This window comes from Urocitellus parryii, chromosome 4 (assembly GCF_045843805.1).
Source record: "Urocitellus parryii isolate mUroPar1 chromosome 4, mUroPar1.hap1, whole genome shotgun sequence".
Taxonomy (NCBI): Eukaryota; Metazoa; Chordata; class Mammalia; order Rodentia; family Sciuridae; genus Urocitellus; species Urocitellus parryii.
The window spans coordinates 89,399,380-89,416,179 of record NC_135534.1 but is presented as its reverse complement, the minus strand read 5'-3'; the positions used below and the strand labels follow the sequence as shown (position 1 = coordinate 89,416,179).

At 37.0% G+C, this 16,800-nt stretch overlaps 1 protein-coding gene across 2 annotated transcripts in view; it reads right to left on the bottom strand.

Annotated features, from left to right (window-relative positions):
• Positions 1–16,800, bottom strand: part of Arhgap42 (Rho GTPase activating protein 42) — a 258,977-nt gene that overhangs the window by 165,625 nt on the left and 76,552 nt on the right. For both annotated transcript variants that reach the window (XM_026392469.2, XM_026392470.2), the window contains exon 3: positions 1,619–1,680. In XM_026392469.2, the coding sequence (XP_026248254.2) occupies positions 1,619–1,680 (62 nt within the window). The remainder of the gene's footprint in view (positions 1–1,618; positions 1,681–16,800) is intronic.

The following is a 16,800-nucleotide window of genomic DNA, read 5'->3' as shown; positions in this document are numbered from 1 at the left end:
ATTTGAAACATAGCTTTACCCACTGAGAGCTGTATATTCCTTGGCTTCTGCACCACTTCCAACTTAATTTTCACATCTCTGTAACTACTCTTTCCCGTTTCTGTCATCAGCACCTCTTCTGGGCCACAAGGGCACATACTACCCAGGTCTCCCTGTGGAAGCTGGATTTCTGTGCAGCTCATAGAGCTAGAGTGTGTGCATGCTTAAAGCACTTAAGACAGTGTCTTTTTTAGGCTTCGTACCTCAAATCAAACGCATCCCCGCAGAATATCATTCTCTGACCTGAAAATATATAAACCTTAGATAAGTTACATTATATGACTGTCTCTTAGACACTGGGACAAGACTCATGGTATTCTAATGCTTCCTAAAAAATATGGGAACCCCCAACCACCTCAATACACCAGGACATTTCTCCCCTGCCTTATCTAATAATCACATGCCTGCCAAGTTAATCTCTCCTGAATCCATTATGATCTTGTCATTATTCTCTTCAAAAATTTCTGGCAATTCTCTCACTGCCTATAGTAAACATCAAAACGTCTTGGTCTAGCCTCCATCTGGTTACAACTCTCAATCAACCTTCTATTAAACCCTTCTAAGAACCATTAACTGATTCCAAGTACTTTTTCCTATCTTGGGGCCCCTGTCCAAGTTCATTTATATGACTGCCGTGCCCACAGTGTTATCCTTCTACAGCTGAGGCAATGCTCCCTGTGAGTCAAGGACCCCTTACAGGCACTCTCCTTTTATCCATTTAGCAAAATGGCACCACATTCCTAGGATATTTAATCCACACTTGAGTATTATGTGTGTATATCATCCAACAACATCAAAGATGACTGAAGGTGTAAACAAGTCTTTAACCCTCACTCTAACTGACAATCAGTAGCAGCATCACCAACTGAACATGTTTAGTAAGTTCCAGGTGCTGTGATAAATGCTTTAAAACAAATGAATACACACTGTTATTCTTTCCACATTACAGATGAAAACAATGGGTCATAGAGAGGTACTAAAACAAAAATGTGAATACAATGAGTCCAAAATTGCATTCTGAAGAGATGAATGTATTACCAATAATTCTGCCCTGATATTTCACAATAATAAGTTAATCTATCACTTGGAAAGCTTTCCCCATTATTCTCAGTTAGCAAAATCCTCTCCACCTTCACAACCTAACTCAAATGTCACCCTTTCAAGAAAGCCTTCTACTAACAAGCTGACAAAATTAGTTGCCCCTTCCATGAACTGCTTTTAATGCTTGAAACATGTCTTTATCATAAAACTAAGGTTACTATAATATAACCTGCAAACATTTGCTGCATTAGAATCTGTTTCTTAGTGGCAGTTTGTTCGATATTTTTAATTCTTGGAGCAATTATAAATGGCAAGCAAATAAAGACAACTTACATGTGTTCAACAAATGAAATAAATAGGGCAAATATTATCTACTAGCAATATTTGATAATTACAGTCACAAATCTTTTCACGAATACATGCAGCATTTAGTACTCATATCAAATTATAAGGTCTAGCATAGCTAATTCAGGAAATCTACTCATATTTTAATATGCTGAAACAAAGTGATATCATTAAGAAGTAGAAACAGACTTACCAATCTTCGCCTTTCTTCTTCTACTGCAATAAGTAGCCTTGCAAATTCTTTTAGTGATTGAGCTATTTTTAAAAAAGAAAGAAAATCATTAATCTTCTTTCGTTGCTAACATTTAATTACACAGAAACAAACATTAAAATTAAATTAGTTATTAATTTGTGTATATGTGGTTTTATTTGTCTAGCATAAAAACGATGTGTGTGTGGGTGTATGTATGTATATATATATATATATACATATATTTTATATATATATATATATATATATAAAATCCTAACAGCTATAGATAAGAGTTGTATGTTTCCCTGCATGTTGCAAATAAAAGTTTAGCAGATAAAGTATATTTTTCTTCAAAGACACTAGAAGAAAAAGTTTATACGTTAATTACATAAAATTTAAACACACCAATAAAAGTATAGCAACAGAATCACTTCTAAATAGTGACACCCAAATATAAAATATTTTAAATATGAATTATTTTTAAAATTTAAAAAAGCAATAAATCTTGCACTATTTGATGTACTTAGTTACATCCAGTAAGCTTCTGAATTCCAGAAGCCTAAGGGTTGTAGATATTTGAAAACAATCTATATTCTGAAGGGGTCGCTGCTCTTTCACATCCATTTAGGTCTTTGCCATTCAATTAAGTGTGGTCAGAAGGATGAGTAACATGAGCATCTTGGGAGCTTGTTAGATAGAAATGCAGACTGTCAGGCCCCATCCTCACAATCTGCATTTTAACAAGATCCTCAGGTTAACTGACTTATATTAAAATTGAAAAGCACTGCTTTAGAAAACTACCTGTACCTATATTGTCCTGTCTTTAATAGCAATTAGACAAGGAAAATCATCTAAATTAGAGGAGGAAATAATCAAGTATTCAGAAACATTGGGAGAACAAATCCAAAGTAAATTAATTAATGGGGAGTAACAATAGTATAGTCTTCAAAAATGCATAGCTCAAATGGTAATTATGAAAGAGTGATTCATCCACATCAGTGTTTATACCTAGACTTCAACATGAATTCTTAACTAACATCCGAATGTCTAGATTATAAAAATGGCAACACAAATAAAGTCAAAGCAAATCTTTTTTTTTTTTTAATTTAAAATTAAGCCTTCCCTTTTATGTCATTATTGGGCTCTTGGTCTCCTCCTTTTCCCATACAAGCAATGAAAACATTCTGGGCTACCAGAGGTCTGGTTAGTCTGGCATAGAGTCTACAATAAAGATAGGCAAGTGAGGAAAACAAATCCAGAGTCAGATCAGAACTCATTAAGGAAGAGAATGAATGTTTTCCACTCAAAATATTAAAAATTTCAGGGCTGGGGTACCGCTCAAGTGGTAGAGCTTTTGCCCAGTATGTATGGTTCTTGGTTCCATCCCTGTCACAGCTAAATAAATGAATAAATATAAAATTTTAAACAATTAAATTCCATTCTAGGATTTTTCTCTTTTTGGAACCACTAGGCTTTAACTCACTCATGGGAAGCAAGTGTTCTACCACCGAGTCAGCCTCAGTCCCCAATTTTGATGACAGTAAATGGACTAGAAATATATTTTATAGGTATAAAGATTTTCAACTGAGTACCTAATAGCATACTATAAGTTTTGTACTTTTTTTGGATAAAGAAACCTGATGGAATAGTGTTGGAAAGGTGTCAACTGTCACCAAAGCTCTCTGAGGAAAAAGAGGTCAGCAAAACCCTGAATGATGGAAATATTAAAAATATTAGAAAGCCTGCAGAGAAAAGAGGCCAAGAGGTAAGCCAGCTCACACTGCAAGTCTGGAGGCAGCAGAAACTTCGAAGGGTGAAGAAATTGGAAGAAATAAAATTAGAGACTAGCTGAAAGTCTGTGTAAGAGGCATGTCAGGACCCCAGACTTTTAACTTAGTGACTCCCAACTTTTCTAATGAATGTCAAAACATTTAACCTCAGATGCCTCCTTTTACCAGAAGCTATTGGACAATGCGCTCTAACTAAACACGGGCATGAATCATGAGAAAAGAGGAGATGGATTCCAGGAAACAGGAGAACCAGGATAGCAGGGAAGCGGGTGGAACTCCCAGAGGACACAGAGGGCACCCAGGTCAACAGCTGCACCAAGGCCCACAGAGAATCTTGTGCAAACTAGAGTAAGAGTTGGGGGTTCTAGAAACATATGTCCAGAGAAAGGAACAAAGACCTGATCAATGTTCTGATGTATCTGAGGGTAGTGAAAGGAATTACAACACTGGAAAAGAGTTTAATTATAAATTAGCAAAAAACACATTAAAGGAAGGAAGGAAGGAAAATTCAACATCTTTTATTAACTCCCAGGAAAACAAATATAGACAATTGAAACAATCATAATAAACTAAGTAGCTGAGTACTAAGTAACAGGGATGAAATTACTATAATATAAAAACTAAAAATGAATTTTAGCAAAATTATCTTAATTGAGAGAATGGAGGGAAAGAAAAAGAAAAGGTAGTGTAAAGTTGAGACATGTGTGACAATAGGATGGCATCCAAAACTGGAAAAGAAAACTCAAGAGGCAGCAAGGATAATCATGGAATTGGAAATAACAGAAATGACAAAGTTCAAAGTGGTCTTTCTGGAAAATTTTAAAAAGCAGTAGGGACTAGGAGTAACAATATAGGAGACTGCTAGTTTTTATAAAACCTAATAAAATTTATAACTTTTTAAACAAAAAAAAATATTTTTTTGCACTCTGTAGCTTAAGATCTGTGAGGGAGTAGATGACATATGATAAAATATCCCAAAGTGTTAAATAATGTACAGCACATAGAAGTCTGTTGACAGCTATTTTGGAATAAAAATATAACTCAATTTTGGATTGGCAGGGGCATACTAGAACCTCCCACTTGGTCAATCCAGAAAATTAGGACTGGACAATGCAGTCCCAGGCACTGCTGCCCTGGCTGCAGGGTCATGCCTGTGACAGTTCCCCAAGTCCACTGGCCTCCCCAAGAAACTTCCTACTCCAAGAATAAATTATGGACTTGCCTTAAATCAGGTTTTTGTAATAAGCAAAGACACTCAGGTTCTCATTTTGCTCTTCTCCCTCCTTGTCCAAAAACGAATGATGTTGTTTTCTACTTTACTTGAATGGTTTTCTGGTCTGTTTCCCATATAAATACTATTTATAGCCTCAGTAAGATATTAGTTGATTATAATGGAAATGTCTGAGGAGAAAAATTTTAACATGCAAAAGCAATTGAATGTCTGGTTCCCCACAACAAAAAAACTACTCTCCCTCCAGCAGATTTTTGGAACTGGACCCAATTTGACAATTATAGTCCCTCTTTTTCTTTTGTTGGTTCTTCTGAGAAACGACATCAAAAAAATTGATTATTCTTTTTAAATATTATAGCCTCAGTTCTATAAAAGTCAAAATCTAGACATTCGTGTTCATCATTTTTTGTATAAGAAAATAACATAGCCAGGAACCCTAAATATTCTCCCATGAATTAGTAACAATATTTCTCTAAAATATTTTTTACAATGATTTCAAAGTACTATATTAATAGTTTACTAGGGACAACATAACAGAAATTAACAGTCCACATAGTACGCATGAAAGATTCAAAGTGTTACCATGTAAACTGAATTTTAGTAGAGCAGGCTGATGGGGATCCCCAGTCACTTCCCTGCCTTCATAGTATAATAGGAAACTACCAGAAGGCAGGCAGATCCAACCTGTCCAGTATAACCCAACAACTCACTAAGACAAGAGGCCAGTGTTAGCATGTCTGGTGCACAGGACCCACAAATGCCTTAAAAAAAAACAAGAGAATTTCAGGGAATATATTCCACACCAGACCTTAGGCATGAAACAAACGGAATAACTCCCCTAGCAACTATCATAATGCTTTACATGGAACAGCTACTGGGTATGTGTGTGAATGCTTGAGGTATTCCTTCTAAGACAGTTAGGAAAACTGACAGTATTTTTTTATAAGACACAAATTTCTAACAGTCAAGGATAAGCAATTTTCTGTGATGCACCATATTTTATTAATATGAATAAATAAGGCTCTTTACTATCCAATTTTGGGAATCCAGACTGACAGTTGGTCCTTCCATTACAGATTTTGACCCTAAGTGTGTTAAATGACAGGAGCTTGATTTAGCGTGAGCCATATTCCAAAAACAATACTTAGAACACAGTGGATTTTCAACAGATGTTCGTTAAATGAACTAATGAGTTTAACAATACATTCCCACAGTCTATTTGCTCTATGAGGAGAAACATGCCAGCTCTTACTCTAGAATTCAGGAAATACTACAAAAAGGATAGGCAGATACTTTGGAAAATTATGTCGGCTATCTAAACTCTTGCCACCTGCATAAAACTTTCCTGGCTAAATTCATCAATAATAACCTCTCCCCTTCCTGTCCATCCAGAGCATGCAATAATTGGAAAGCAATCAAAATACAGTTTCATATATAAATGGTAACTTTCCAACAAATTATTGGGGTCAAGAATACTGTTATAGGTTTCTTTTTATGTCTACAACATAATATTGGAAAAACGCTTTCAGAAAAAAAAAATAAATCTCTACATTAAAGTGTATTTATGACAGGTCCTGAGAGTATGAGCACTCAGGAGGATATCAGTTGAACGGCACCCTAGACTAGATGAAGCATGCTGATGGCTTCAATATTTGCCAAGAACATAAATTCTGAAACATCCTTGGACCGTCTAAAATACCTATTTCCTAAATTAATCATTCTCAACTTCCTAACTTAATCTTAAATTTACCCTACTGCTTCCAACTAGAAAACCTGTTTAATGACTAAACGAGGAATAGGAGAGAATAAAGAAAACTGCTCTCTGTTCATTGTTGATGTAACTCAACTATCTTATATACTAAGCATTATACAATTAAATGTTTCAAATCGATCAGCTTGAGCTTTATGTATTTTAAAACTCAGTGAGAACTGAGAAAGCACCTGTCTCACAGCCAATCAACATTTATATCTTAATCAGAAAATGCTGTATTAAACTTTTCTCACAGAAGTCTTTCCTCAAACAGCCTATATACCCAAGAACAAGTGCAGATAAATCACAGCATGCTTTATTTATTAGAGTAAGCAAATCACTTATGACCTCCAGATATGCTATAGCAGAGAACTGAGTCAGCCACTTTGTTAAATCTCAAAGAAAACATGAAAATGTGTAAAAATCTATGAATGCCTGATTGAGCCAATGCAATTATATTTTATAAGTTCAGGTGATACCCAATAATAATCTCACTTCTCTATTTGGAAGCAAGATGCAGGCTCTATCAGGCCCTTTCTTAGCATCTATCTAGATTAACTTTTCATAAATAGTAGGAAACAGACAGTAAAACATCAATACAATTTCACCAAAGTAGGTGAATTGGTCATATTCTTCTGGATTTGGCACACTGAGAAAAATTAGACTAGCATTAGTATACATAGCCAAATGACACTGCACTGTAAGTATACAGTGATTTAAGGGCCATCATATCACAAGCAGTTCATCCCTGAAACTGACACTGATGAGAGAATTTTAATTCTTTGAATTTTTTTAAAAGAAAATCAAAGGTAGATATAGACTGCAGTAAACAACAGCTTTGAGAAATGATGTAAGCCATACACAAAGCAAGAAGAACAATCAGCTCATAGTATTCCTGAGTAATAAATGCCAGGCACCTAATTGGATGAAGTGGCATTAAAGTGACACTAACTTTCTCATGAAATATCAGGTGACTTTGGTAGTAATTAATACCCCCAATGATAGGCCATCCACTTTGTCTGCTTCATGGCAGACACACAAATTCTTCTTGGAAAAGCCACAACTTCAAATAAGGCTTTTCCACTCCATTTGTGGCTTCAAGTTTCATGGATGCCTAGTTGCAAAGCTAATAAACCAATAGAAAAGAAAAAAAATCATGGGTTTGGTGAACACTGGCAGGTCACTGTAAATACATAATATTTCTCAGAGGCACCCATCTCTCATCTAACACTCCACAGCCCCTGGGAATCCAAGGTCTCAGATAAAAAACACATGGAATTTAGTTATCTTTGAGGTAATTAAACCTGGCTCTCCATAATGTCCTTTTTGTAGTCAGACATTTTAATTGTCAAAAAACAAAACTTGCCAGGCACAGTGGTACAGATGCCTGCAATCGCAGAGGCTCAGGAGGCTGAGGCAGAAGAATTGCAAGTTCAGCCTCAGCAACTTGGAGAGACCCTGTCTCAAAATAAAAAATAAAAAGAACTGGGGATGTGGCTTGGTGGTTAAGCACCCCTAGATTCAATCCCTGGCACATACAAAATAAAACAAAACTCATCTTCATCTTGAAAACAAGTCCCTGAAAATGAGGATTTAAATTCCATTCTTGCATCCTACTGATGCATCCCAGAGTCTCTCACTCACTGCATGCAAGTGAACTAAGTTCAGGTAAGCATGACATATATCAAGTTGAAAGAGCCTGTTAGTCATTACTTGAGAGATTATTATAACTTTGTTTTCTAATTAAGTATTATAGCTCCGTATGAAATACACAACTTACAAATGAAAAGGGTAAAAAAAATTAGACTTCTATCAAGCCAACTACACTCTGCAGAGTTCAGAACAACCTGGTCTCTATTTGGGACTTGTCTATTACCATGACATGTGCCATATTTTGTCCCAGCACTCAGAATGCACAGGACACATGTAAGTAATCTGTAATTTGCACTCCATTGGTTTATTATCAAGAGATTTCTTTATGCTTTCTGAGTTCCTGTGTATCCTCTAACTATACTATCCAGACCCTCTGCAGAGGTTATAACTTATAATCCAGTCTCCTTTTGAATGCTCAACTCCTGTTCCTACTGCCTCCCTCAAAAGCTGGGGTCTGACATTTCATAGGTTCTTAGGTACCCAAAATATCCTTAATTGGGTCTGTCAACATTGTTGCCAACATTGCCACGCAAGTGTGGGATGAGAATCAGAACCTGTGACCAAGTCTTACACCTCTCACTCTCTTCTTGTCTGTGGATATTCAGTCTGGTTTCTCTCATCCTACTGGAGAAAAAAGAAGAAAGAAATCTCCTGCAAACCAGAGACTTAGTCTATAAGAGAGCACAACACTACTGCTCCAGACCATTCAAATTATCCATGAAAACTGAGAATTATCATGTAGGGTACAGGTAACAATGGATGCACAGAAATAATTCTAGGCTATATATCAAATAGTTTTTCCTTTTCCTGAGTGGACATAGGGCTTTGTAGTATAAATATATGTTTACCTTCAAACTGCCAAACTACAAGGTAGTTTGAGTATGTGTGTGTGTGTGTGTGTGTGTGTGTATGTATGTATGTATGTATATACACACACACATACACACACACATATATATGTATGTATGTATGTATGTATGTATGTATAAATTTCAGAGTTTAGGCATATATATTATGTATTATTGGGCTTATATATGTTACATATAAGGACTGAAAGTACTGTTTAGCAACAAAGTACTTGCCTTGCATGCATGAGGTCCCGGGTTTTATCCACACAAAAGTTGAGTCTGTTTTACATGCATTTACACAAAAGCACACATTTTGGCAAATAAATAAATATAAATATAAAAGAATCTCCTTTCAATGTCACACCAAACTCAACTGGCTTTTCCCTAGATTTCATCACACCCTTAATACATACTTCAGACGAATTTCATTTGAATTCTTGAGAAAACCTTTGACTGAGATCTCATCAACATAACAAGTCTCACTGTGCATGCCATCGGTACAAGTTGCTTCTTTTGCTTTCTTTGAAAGCACACACTTATGTGCTAATGTAAAACATGCAATTTTGAAGTTACCTTGCTTTTTTGTTTGTTTTGGTTTTTTGGTATCAGGGATTGAACCCAGAGGCACTCAGTCACTGAGCCACATCCCCAGCCTTTTTTAGTTTTTGAGACAGGATCTAAGTTGTTAAGGGTCTCATTAAGCAGCTATAGCTGGCCTTTGACTTGTGATCCTCCTGCCTCAGCTTCCTGAGCCACTGGGATTAGCTTTGCTTTGTTTTTGTTTTTGTTTTTTGTTTGTTTTGTTTTGTTTTGCTTTAGGGATGTTTCCAGAAGCCAAATCAACCCCCAGTTCAGGAACCATTCCCTCAAGTGGGAGAACACTCACATTTTGGAGTACTTACAGTGGTGTTTGTTACATCTATTTTCTAAGTTAATGTCCACACAATGATATGCAATATTGAAGCAGAAACTGTCTTCATTTCACAGAGAGAAGGAGCATCGACTACCTTGACAGCTTGCCCCTTGACCCCAAAGCAAGTACAGGAAGAAGCACGTATTTAATTTTGATTGTTGAATTCCAAAGCCTATTCTCTTCCAGCAAACCATATTACCAAAAAGAAAAAAGAGTAGCGCCAGCCTACTGCCCTTCCACAGTTCAGGAGGAAAAGAACAGGCTTATCAACTTTAAAGGCAAACAGTCATAGAGCTGTTTGTGCTCCAAGAGTAATCAGGCGCCAAGTCTCCTGCCTTTATGGGAACAATCAGTAATTTGTTGCTGACAGAAAACCACTTACACCTCGCAATCCCCCCAGACTCACAGTCATCGGAACTGACCTCCCAGCACCATTCACATTCCACAGCCTGAAGCACCCCATTCATACTCCTCTGAACCCAGTCCTCTTGCCACCCCCCAGTGAAGCTTCAACATCCGCTTCCTTGCCCAGCTTCTCTTTTCCACAACCTCTGAAACTCCAATGACCTCCTGGCTGTAATTCGCACACCCACAAGGACACTAAAAGTTCAAGTATCTAACCCCTTTGGTTTTGCTTTTTTGGCAATCCTTTCATTCAACTCTAGTTTACTCCTAATCTCATTTCCCACAGCGGCTATCTTAAAAGAATGTTCTTCTTTCTCAAGAACCTAACCCCAAATTCCCCTCATCTTACCAGATGTACTGGTCTCCTGCTTCTCTGAGAGAAGTTCAAGACCCTCAGATCCACAGTCTCTATTCTTTCTCTTCACTTTGCCTCCCTCACACAAAAGCCACCCTCTTACTCTCTAAAGCCAGGGACTCTTCATTAAGCTTCTAGTCTTTGCCTCTCTCCCTTCCCCTCCCCTCCCTGTTATTTCTATCATTGTTCCTTCCTCCTCACAAAGTTATTTCTTTGTCCTCTCCACCTCAAACTAATACCCAGGGACCTAGCATCCTAATGAGGTAAGAGGAGAAGGATGAAGGCGTGCGGGAGGAGATTTAACTGATTCAGGTCCTAGCACTGTGCAAAGCTCTCTAATGCTCCCAGCATCCCAAGAGAAAAATCACATATAAAATGCCCAATCCGGTCACCATTCTATTCATTTTACAGAGAGGGAAACTGAAGCATACTGGTTTGATAACCTAAATGGTCACAGAACTAATGACTTGGAGAGTTAAACTTGGAACCCAAGTAAGTCACCTGAAATGGACATACTTTGCCACTCCTCGAGACAGAGCCCCACAGTCACTGTCCTAAACTAATAAGTCACTTACCTCCTGGGAATTTCTCCTAGGAAGTCTGTCTGAATCTCAAACTTAACAGGCCTCCCAGGTCTGTTCCCAGGTTCATATCCTGACCACATAAAAACAAATAATATACTCACAATCCCATTCTCCTAGTAAGCCAAGTGATGAATTATCTTCAGTTCTTCCTTCCATACATCCAACCACCAAATGCTAATTTCTCTTCTCCTCCCTTCTTACATACCCAGTCACTTTACCTCTATTGTATTCCTTGGTTTCCCAGTTTCTGTGGCTCTAACTCACTGTACGTATTAATGCCATACATTAATAAAGATACATACAGAATAAAATTCCTAGAGGGCATCTTCCAGTATGTCATTTTCCAATCCAAAATCTCTGATGGGTAAATAACATTCAAACTCCATCCTGCAAGTGCTTCAGGGCCTCCATAATGTAATCATTAGGTACCTTTGCAAGTGACTTAATCCAAGATGCTACTACTTCTAATCTTGAACTTCACACTTTGAAACTACTCAACAATCCTATAGCTTCCTATTTCCATGTCTTTCCATGTATGTCCTAGCTGCATATTACGGTAACCACTAGGTCCCAATTCCTCTGTTTGGACATGTTCTGGTGTCCCCAGCCGGAAATCCCTTCTCTGGTTTGGAATTCTCACAACATTTTTGTCCTGACTATACCTAAAGTACTCAGCATGTGTTCCTTAGTATACAGTGATTATAACATGAAATTATTTTTGAACCCTTTTACTGAGTCAACAATAAAGATAATATTTTATTCAGTTTCACATGTTTTACGAGGTTTCTTTATACTCAGAAGACTTGTCATTGGTAGAGGATTCTAGAGAATCTAAAGTCCTCATCAGTATAAACCACAGTTTGAAAAATCTGAGTTGTTTTGTTTTCACTCCTGGGAAATTTCTACTATATTTACACTGGCCCATGAAAATAATCTCAAATCTTTAAAACAAAGGCTTTTCTCAAGCTCTGGCTGATAAGAAATGACTGGGTTCTCCTACAAACACATGTGGTATCTACAGATTTGGTGGTTCCACTGGCACAGCACTGGGCATCTGGTGATTCAAAAAGCATGTATCTGGAATAGACTAAAATTCTAGCCCCACCCGCACTCCTATCCAACTGTGCCTCTGCATAAACCACAAGTCTATCATTTAAAGTAGTGGTTTGTAACGGGCTGCATGAGACACCAACAATCTCCATCAAATGAATGGCTACTGAGGCACCAAGAGGAGAGTCCACCTCTGTTCAGTTCTGGGATGAAGCTCAAGAGTCAAACTCTTAAGACTCTACACAATTGATTGTGATGGTAGGTGGTCCGGCAATTTCTAACTTTGGGGAAAAAAATAAAATATATGCTTTGTATGATAATTAAAGGTTCAAATTACATTTAAGAAGGAAACAATATATATTGCTATAAGATTTGTAAGGATCATCTCTACTTCCTTGCTTGAAGCTCATCAGTATCCCAATGGCAAAAATAGCACTTTCAGCTCCCAGACATCTTATTTGAATCCCAAGAATGAAGCAAGACTCAAAAGGTCTTTTCTCCATAGAACCTTGAATCATGACTCACCAAGTATCTAAATTTTATCTTTAAAACAGAAATTACTCTAGATTAGCCCTTTGTCTTAGTCACAAATTCCTAGATAAACATCTAAGGCAAACTTGTTTCCTTTAATTTTTTTTAGGCCTATTAGTCAACTCTGTTCTTCTTTTCCAACCTCCCCCACCATATTCTGTCTCTGTCTCCAAATCTCTTCTCCATTGCTTATATATTTCTCCTTGATTTTTGCCAGTGAGTTCCATTAATTTCTGGGAGTCCTGCCTCCCAACTCCTTTCAGATGCAATCTCCATGCCTATGGTCTTTCTGATCCAAACATTTTATGTCAAAAAAAAGTGAAAGTATATTTTTTAAAATATTGTTTTGGTTGTCAATGGACCTTTATTTTTAAAAATTTATTTATTTATCTGCAGTGCTGAGAATCAAACCCAGTGCTTCACATATGCTAGGCAAGCCCTCTGACTAAGCTATAACCTCAGCCCCAGAACTATACTTTTTGTCTTTTCATTCACATTTAGAAAAGTGCTTCCTTGATACATAAAGAATTTGGTGATCAAGGTAACCCCTGGTTCACTCTGAACTGGCAAAAGCTGTAATTCATCTTATATAGATGCCAGGATAAAGTTCCTAAAGGGCAACTTCAATCAAATGCCCCTAGTGTCTCTCAAGAATCTGCATATTAATTTCGAGACTATAGAACAAAGCCCTCTCTAATGTTCTCTGGTTCTTATTCTCCAGCTTAGAGGATATTACATCGCAGTTTTCTTCAGTATTGCAATGACCAAAACAATGAAAATGAACATGCAGTCAGACTGAACCAGAGAAAAGAGAAGATGATCCAGAATAGGAGGGCAGACAGAGAAGCGGAGAAATACTCCAACATTCTAAATGCTTCTGCAGAAATCTAGTGCTTGTACAGTACAGCCTATATGACTTGAAAACATTTACTGCTTTTGCACCAAATGGTTTTATTCCTGGAATTGGATCAATATCTATGGAGTCATGTAAATTTGCTAACACAGGGAATGGCAGATAAAGCAAGGTTTATTTTATGGATAGTTTACCATAACACTACTCTCTTGAAATAACAAATATCTAGATATTAAAATTTTAGAACAAAATTTAAATAACCTTCATTCTTCTTGTATCTCCATAACATAAGTGAATATACAATGAACTTACATATTTTGTCATATAACTCCTCTGATAAGAATGCAAACCCCATGGGGGCAGGGCTTTTATGTTTTGTTTTTTTGTTTTTGTTTTTTGATCTGTTTTGCACACTGATGTGTCTTCAGAATCCAACACAGTACTTCACATAACATAGATGATTGGTAAGTGAATAAACAAGTAAATCAAGAGTCAAATTCATGACTTAGGAGCCAGGTGGTCAGGGTTTTAGTACTGGTATGACTTCAGAAAATCATTTCACCTCTAAGTCTCATGGAAAATGAGACTATTAGCTCTCATGTTTGTCAAGTTCTCTTCCTACTCTAATAAGCTAAATTTAGGGTTCTAGGAAATCACAGCCTCGGGGCTAAGTCAGAAGCATCATTTCTAATCATTAAGAGAAACAATACCTCATGAAATTCCCTCCTTGTCCACACCTACATGTCCATAAAGGAGGTAAAAGAATGACCCCAGAATTAGAGAAATGCAGCTCCCAGACAGACATAAACTATTCCACACCAAGAAAAAATTGTGGAATAATACTATCTTCAAAGTTGGGGCAGAACTCAGCTTATACTCAATGGGGTTAGAATAAATTCCTCAAAGCAAACTGAGAAACTACAAATAAAACAGGACCTTGTTATAAGCCTTCCATGGGCTGTGTGTGTGGACTGTTGCACACAGTAGTCAAATGAGGGGATAGGTCTAGCACTGGGAACTCCCTGTAGCATTCCCTCAAGGATTGATCACATGATGCAGGTGAACCTCCCCCTCAAGCTCTGCCTAAGATCCCACAGATCACATGATATGGGTGTGACCCGCCAAGATGTCAGTCAATCTGCTCTCCACAAGGCATCATAAAGCAAAACTCCACCCTTGAAACCTTACTCCTGCCTTTGATGTACCCCCTTAAATAAACCACCAGAGCCATTTTGTCTTTGTCTAGTTCAAGAACCCATGTGGACTAGATCTATTAGGGGCTTCACTTTTGTAAATATATTTCTGAGTGTTTGTGTTTTATTATTTGTTAATTATTTGAGATATTAAGATTTAGGGTGGCTTAATTATTTGTGATACTAAGATTTAGAGTGGCCATTTTGGGTGCTTGGATTCCTCTGGGCAGAAGAACCTACCAATGAGACACTGGCCATCTTCCATTGGAAAGAGCCTATATGTTGTACCTTGAGGAATGACCTTCATATCACCTCTGGCCTTTTTCCAATGAACAAAGTACAAACTTTGCATGTGATACCTACCCAGACCACCATTTGCTTTCTTAGTGCCTGATGTATTAATAAGCAATAAAACATTTCTGCTATCAAAAAGATTCTGCACCACAATGAAGTAAGGTTCTTCCCAGGAATTAATGCAAGGTTGGGTCAACATATGGAAATCAATAAATATAAATAAATATAGTGCAAGAGTTAAAACCAAGAATTAATAAATGGGATGGAATCAAAGAACAAAATCATGGCATTTGCAGATAAATGGATGACATTAGAGAAGATAATGCTAAGTAAAGTAAGCCAATCCCAAAAAAACAGATGCAGAATGTTTTCTCTGATATAAGGAGGCTGACTCATAGTGGGGTAGGGAGGGGGAGCATGAGAGGAATAGATGAACTCTACATATAAAAGAAGAGTGGGAGGGAAAGGGAGGGGGCAGGGGATTAGCAAGGATGGTGGAATGTGATAGATATTATTATCCAAAGTACATGTATGAAGACACAAATTGGGTGTCAAAATACTTTATATACAAACATAGATATGAAAAATTGTGGTATATATGTGTAATAAGAATTCTGACAGCATTCTGCTGTCATTTGTTTATTTATTTATTAAGTCTATAAAAATAAATAAATAATTTTTTTAAAAAATCGACACCCATAAATCAAAGGCATTTCTGTACATCAGTAACAAATCCTCAGAAAGAGAAATTAGAAAAACCACCCTATTTGTAATAGCCTGAAAGAAATAAAATACTTGGGATTCAATTTAATGAAAGAGGTGAAATACCTCTACAATGAAAACTACAGAACACTAAAGAAAAAAATCAAAGAAGACCTTAGAAGATGGAAAGATTTCCCTTCTTCTTGGATAGACAGAATTAATATTGTCAAAATCACCATACTACCAAAAGCACTGTACAGATTCAATGCAATCCCAATCAAAATCCCACTGACATTCCTCATAGAAATAGAAAAAGCAATCATGAAACTCATCTGGAAAAACAAGAGACCCAGAATAGCCAAAGCAATCCTTAGCAAGAAGAGTGAAGCTGTGGGCATTACTAGTCCAGGCCTTAAACTATATTACAGAGCAAAAGTAACAAAAACAGCATGGTATTGGCACCAAAACAGACCTGTAGACCAATGTTACAGAATAGAGGACACAGAGATAAACCCACATAATTACTGTTATCACATATTAGACCAAGCCACTAAAACCATATATTGGAGAAAAGATAGCCTCTTCAACAAATGGTGCTGGGAAAACTGGAAATCTACATGAAACTAAACCTTTATCTGACACCATGCACAAAACTCAACTCAAAGTGGATCAAGAACCTAGGAATTAAACCAGAGACCTTGCACCTAATAGAAGAAAAAGTAGGCTCAAATCTCCATCATGTTGGATTGGGCCCCAACTTCCTTAATAAGACTCCTATAGCACAAGAATTAAAGCCAAGAATCAATAAATGGATTGGATTCAAACTAACAAGCTTCTTCTCAGCAAAAGAAACAATCAGTGACATGAAGAGAGAACCTACAGAATGGAGCACATCTTTACCACAAGCACATCAGATAAAGCACTGATCTCTAGGATATATAAAGCACTCAAAAACCTTAGCACCAAAAATAAGTAACCCAATCAATAAATGGGCCAAGAAACTGAACACACACTTCTCAGAAGAGGATAT